This window comes from Carassius gibelio, chromosome A15 (genome assembly GCF_023724105.1).
Source record: "Carassius gibelio isolate Cgi1373 ecotype wild population from Czech Republic chromosome A15, carGib1.2-hapl.c, whole genome shotgun sequence".
In the NCBI taxonomy this organism is placed as follows: domain Eukaryota; kingdom Metazoa; phylum Chordata; class Actinopteri; order Cypriniformes; family Cyprinidae; genus Carassius; species Carassius gibelio.
This window is the reverse complement of record NC_068385.1, coordinates 25,042,489-25,048,385: the sequence shown is the minus strand read 5'-3', so window position 1 is coordinate 25,048,385 and position 5,897 is coordinate 25,042,489. Positions and strand designations below refer to the sequence as shown.

The 5,897-nt window shown below is 36.2% G+C and overlaps 1 protein-coding gene across 1 annotated transcript; it reads right to left on the bottom strand.

Annotated features, from left to right (window-relative positions):
- Positions 1 to 605: 605 nt before the first annotated feature.
- On the bottom strand, positions 606 to 5,521 carry LOC128028793 (uncharacterized). Its single transcript, XM_052616126.1, has 7 exons — positions 5,265 to 5,521; positions 4,298 to 4,412; positions 3,978 to 4,153; positions 3,718 to 3,863; positions 3,448 to 3,598; positions 3,078 to 3,190; positions 606 to 2,156 (listed from the first exon to the last, which is right to left on the bottom strand). Exons 1-7 carry the CDS (start codon positions 5,326 to 5,328, stop codon positions 1,287 to 1,289), a joined length of 1,635 nt encoding a protein of 544 aa, XP_052472086.1. The 5' UTR covers positions 5,329 to 5,521; the 3' UTR covers positions 606 to 1,286.
- Between the last annotated feature and the right edge of the window lie 376 nt (positions 5,522 to 5,897).

The window sequence follows — 5,897 nt, the reverse complement described above, 5'->3', positions numbered from 1 at the left end:
GAGGAAATCACAAGCAAGTCTGACATTTTAATATGCAAAAGTCACGGGTTTTCATGGGTTTCTACTAGAGGAAGTTTTCCCTGTGTCATTAGTATTTGTATATGTATTATTATATTGGAATTTCATACGGGACATTCCTGCCCTCATGATTTGTATACATTCTTGCTGGTGATATGCAGAATCACAGGTTTCACATTTGGGCCACATTTTTTTTTTTTTTTTTTGACCACCTGAAATGACATTAAAGTGAACATAAAGAAAAGTACAGATATTTCATTTATTTACTTTTTTCCAAACAGTAGCATGGTGTTAGCAACACCAAGGTCATTGGTTCGAATCCCAGGGAAAGCAACAATTTGTGTAAAATGTGTACCTCGAATATAATGTAAGTCAATTTGGATAAAAGTGTCTGCCACATGCGTAACTGTAAAAATAGAAAAAAATGAAAAAAAATCAATTACTGGTGCTTGCTAAGCCACTTTTGACTTTTGATTTTGGCAAAATGCTAAAACACCAAAAAACCCAAAAGCAACACCCTTGTAACCAGTCTAATCATCATGTTGTTGAGTTCTGCATATGAATGCACTTTTTTCAAATAAAATATCAAAATCTAGTTATTTTTATTATTTATTTTCCATCATTCCATCACATTCAGCACAACTCAATATTCAGCATATACAAATGTCAGTACATAACATCAAATGTAAATATGTACAATGCATGTGCAAAATTATAAAAGTGTGTATGTACAGGTTTTTTATTGCCACTGATGGTCCTATGAGTAACTTTTAGCATCCACACGACCTTACCATTGCACTTTTTTTATAGTGATTGAACCGATTACTGAAAGGTTCTTTGGGCACCCAAAAAAATGTGTTCTTCTGCAGCATTGCTACCAAAACTCCCCCCTTTTTTTTGAGATTGTAACATAATTGCGTCACTGTCTCAATGGTGGGTGAGATTCGTGAGATTAGATACTGAGAATTAGAAATGTCTCAGTGTCATCGTCATCCCATTCTGATAGTATCTCACTCTTATTCACTCAAATAGAAGCTTGAATGTCTCCTCTCTGGTCATCATATTGGCAAAATGATAACCTGATGCATGCAGGAAGTCACAGAGGGACGGTCCCACATCGGATGTCCCAGTATTAGTGACATAGCCACACAAAGCATCTCTCTGCTGTTGCTCTAATCGAGAAATAAACGTCTTCTGGAGCAAGCAACATGAGGGAAAGCAGATACGCTTTGATCTGTGCTTTTACCCAGTCATAAAAAGCCCACATCTCACGTGAATGTCAGTTCTATGTCTCCTAACTTAAGAGGCAACGTGTCCATCTCGCAAGGTTCTTGTAGAAGTAGTGGACAGGTGATAAAAAGCGACGACTCGCTGCAGTCCTCGTCATACTGGGAGGACAAATCCCCCAAACCTAATACATTCACAGACTGTAAAGGAGATTTTTTCAAATAGCTTGGTCTGTCGTTGTCATTATCGGTTGTGGTTTGCTCATGAGACAATGAATCACTGTCTGTTGGTAGCTTCCTGGTTTTGCACCACATGCAAGTCTCAACGTCAGAACACAAGCATGTGACATGACCAGACCGATAGCCACAGCTAGGGCTAGCCATGTTAGCCTCTACGTCACATGGGATGTTGGCCTCACTTTCAGCAAAAGTTGAAGGACTCTGACTACGATATCCATCCCCAACGACTACTATCTCAGACAGGAGGTCCCCACCTGCCCCATTGAGATTGTCAGACACATCCCGGTTTCCCATTCCCAAGCCACTGTCCTCTTTTCTTTCAGTTTGGTTGCAGCTATTTACTCCTCCGTCCAGGGAAGGGAGCTCTTCCAGACTTCTTCTTCCACTGCTGAGACTGTCCTCGGAGTCAGTCACACTGCCACAGCCGCTGTCTTCCTGTCCCATATTTCCATCTGTGCTTGGGTTCTTAACTGAATGCTGCTGGCCAACGCTCACCCCGCTGTCTGTACTCTCTCTTCTCTCTTTGTCCTCCTCCAGCAGGTTCTTGTTCTCATCAAATGCTTTACTCTTTCCCGCCTTTTTATTGTTGGTAACTACCCATCCCTTGTCAGTGACTGTTTCCACTTGGATCAATCCTACGTGCATAGGGTTCCATCCATTCACAGCAGATTTCTGATGGAAATAGAAATAAGATGATATAATAAATGAAATGTGGGGTCCGTAAGGTCTGTGTATGTGCAAGAAATAATAATTATTCAACGGGGATGCATTCATTGAAGAATCTAGAATAAAATACAATTAAATTAAATGTATTACTCTTTCCACAACACACTTCAAAATATTTCTGAAGGATCATGTGACACTGAAAACTGCAGTAATGGTGGTTGCTTAAAATTCAGCTTTGTCACATATTAATACATTGTACACTTTACAGTTATTTAAAATGATAATATATATATATATATATATATATATATATATATATATATATATATATATATATATATATATATATATATATATATATATATATATATATATATTATCATTTAAAATACCTATAATGTGTACAATGTATTAATATATATATATATATATATATATATATATATATATATATATATATATATATATATATATATATATATATATATATATATATATATATATATATATATAAGAATATTGATGTTTTTACTGCATTTTTGATGAAATAAATGCAGGCTTGGTGTACACTTCTTTTTTCAAAAAACATTTACAAATCTGCCTACACATACAGGTGTATACATATATCATGTATTTGTTTATTTGACAACCAGAAAGTGACAGAAAATAGTTTCATTCTGAATCGAATTGTGTTATAATTAAAACCAAACATCACTGAAATGATAGATACGCAAGACATGAAAAATCCCCAGCATTTCCCTTTTCTGCTACTGTTCCTCGAAAGGAGAACCAACACCTATGACAGGCGTCAGAACTGAGCTGTACTTCTTAGACTTTATTCCTTTTTTAAGACCCTGAAACTAGCTTGCTCTAGCACTTTGGTTTTGAAGAAACTGCATTTGTTTTAAAACCCCCAAGCGTACTCACCAGAACCGCCGGCATTTTACTCGGACGCTTCAGGAAGAAACAGACGGCAAACATGAAGAAGGACATGACTCCAACTACGCCGATAGCAGCTATGAAGATCATCAGGGACATATCTGACAAAAAGTGAGGAAGTGATTTAAATTTCACATAGAAATTATTTTAGGAACATACATAAACCCAACAACCATGCCCAATAAACCCAACACAAAGCATTATATGCTACATATAATGCCTATTAAATAAATACAGATTCATTTTTAAGATTTTGCTGGCATTTTAGAAAAACAGCATCAGATTCTTCTTCTATTTGAGAGACATCTGTAAAATTAGATGATTATTAGTTATTTAAATGTGATCTACTGTATAGTACCTGCTGATAGATATATGCATTGTGGTAATGAGGTGTTTCTCCCATCATTAGATACCATCTCCACTTTCACTTGAACACAATACTCCTGCCATAACGATAATGAAGTGAACTCCACCTCACCATCTTCTTCATCATCAATTACTGTTAAAGCCTATGTCAGGGAAAACACAGGTTTAGGGATCGCAATGGCATGCAGTATAATAAGCAATTTCAGTTCTTGTAAAGATAATTTTCAACAAAAAATGTTGGGCTAGTCCACTAAAAACCAACCTCGCTCTCCCGTCCTTTTGGATACAGAATAGCTGTGTATTCTGTGCCATAATCAAAAAGATCTTTGAGAAAAGGCTTTCTGTAAATCTTAACTTTCACCGTATTAGAGGAGGAAGAAAGGTCAAACTCTGGAGCCAACAATTTGCCTGGAAGATGGAAGATCACCATTACCAACTGTGCAACTTGTAGACAGTAATAAAATTTGATAGTTGTATTTATTACAGTTTTGTTTGGTAAATAGTGGTCCTGCGAATACTTACTGTCCATTAAATGAATTCGTCTTGGATCTGACCAGGAAAAGTTATAATTTCCTTCAAACAGTCCGATCTTTATTTTCATTAAAGGTTTGTATATAAAGTTCCCAAGTTCACATCTAGTTTCTGTCGTCATGTTACACTCTGGCACAATGTCCCACTCAGCATCAGGACCTTTATCTCTATCAAAGCAAAGACAAGTAGCTATTAGCTTTGGAGTATTGTAAAAATTAGTTCAAGCTAAAAATGAAAATAATATTTTGGCAACTGTGGATATGCGTTGTATTATAATGGTTGATGGATATAAGGAAAAGATTTCTGCTTACAGTGCTGTATTCACTTGATAAAGGGCATTTAGAGGGGCTACTTCAGGGGGATCCCAGAGCACAGTTACATTTCCCTCCCATATGTCAAATGTCACATTTAATTCCAGCGGTTCACCTGTGAACAAATAAGAAAAAATATCAGAATTATCCACACCCTTCCCCATTCTTTTGATCAATGCTCATCTCTTCCCAATAGAGAAGTGGTTTATTTGCACTTGTTCCAGTCACACTTGAGGTACCGTATTTATTGTGAACAAATAATGATCAGCTGTACTTTCCAGATGTAGGTGGCATGACAACACCTTCTCTTTGGTCATTGTAGTTAAATGGATGTTTGCTTCATCAAGCAAACCACCCAAATTTTCCCAAAAAGCACTTACACAATGCTGAACAATACAATGTATTGGCGAAGACCGGGGTTAGTTTGTGTGGGTTCAGTAAAAAATCCAACTACACAAGTTTCAGTTTTCTCTAACAGTATTTTCTAGGGTGGTTTTAACAATGAACGAATAGCATTTGGTTTTAACACCTGAGGAACCGGACAAATATCACCTAGCATCAGTGTTTCTAATCGATATCCTTGTCAAATAAATAGTTCAATGAATAGATAAAGGTTGTCTTTGACATACATTCATTTTGAGAGGTTCCAAGGTCACTGGGGGGCGGCCAAATTTGGCAAGGAATTTACATCACCCACGTCATCGCTGTGACAGAAACTGGGGACAAGTTTCAAGTCAAGCGCCCACTTGCACTTTATTGTGCATTTTCAGTATTGTGGATATTATTTTTATGAATATTTAATGTACAAATAAATAGTATTTTCGATTATTATCCAGTAAAATCCAGTATATATATATATATATATATATATATATATATATATATATATATATATATATATATATATCCTAGCAAAATTAAGAATTAGCTTCAAAATAGTTTACATAAATCAATCAATCATTCTTACCTGATATGTAAACTGGAATGATTATTAATGTGACCAAAAAAGAAATCCATGAAATCCAATCCATGTTTATATCAGTTGAAAATCATATCCAATATTACAAATCCCAATTCCAGTCCAGTTCCACACACAAACACACGCATAAAAGCTCAACATGAAGCGTTCCTGATAACTAAACCACTCTTCTAAGAGAGCCAGCTCAATGTTCAGTTGCGTCCGCGCGTCTCTCTCTCTCTCTCTCTCTCTCTCTCTCTCTCATGTGAATGTGAAGCTGAGCGGTTGACTGCTTCTCTATGTATTTGCACTGTGAACTCCCCCCCCTTTCTGTTTTGGTTTAGTCAGTCTTCCGTGATGGCAGATAATTCACCCACTCTGAGGAAAGCAACATGTTTTTTCTCTCTCTTTCTCTCTCTCTCTGTCTTTTAGTTATAAATGTACCATCAAGTGCAAACTGTAGCCGTGTACATGAGCACATGTACATATAGAATATGAAACATCTACAATATTATTGTGTGAACCTACGATTACATGTAAATTATTGCCAATGTAAAGGGAAATACCAATGCACACATTAATTAGGGAGAGTACCAAAGTTATCATGTTTGTTCTAGGTATTTACAAAGGAATTTTTGTTAG

Excerpts from the sequence above, each read along its gene's own strand:
- LOC128028793 (XM_052616126.1), bottom strand. The coding sequence starts at position 5,328 with ATGGATTGGATTTCATGGATTTCTTTTTTGGTCACATTAATAATCATT. Across the intron at positions 3,599-3,717 it reads CAAAAGGACGGGAGAGCGAG|GCTTTAACAGTAATTGATGA; the intron begins GTTGGTTTTTAG and ends TCCCTGACATAG. Across the intron at positions 2,157-3,077 it reads GTAAAATGCCGGCGGTTCTG|AAATCTGCTGTGAATGGATG; the intron begins GTGAGTACGCTT and ends TATTTCCATCAG.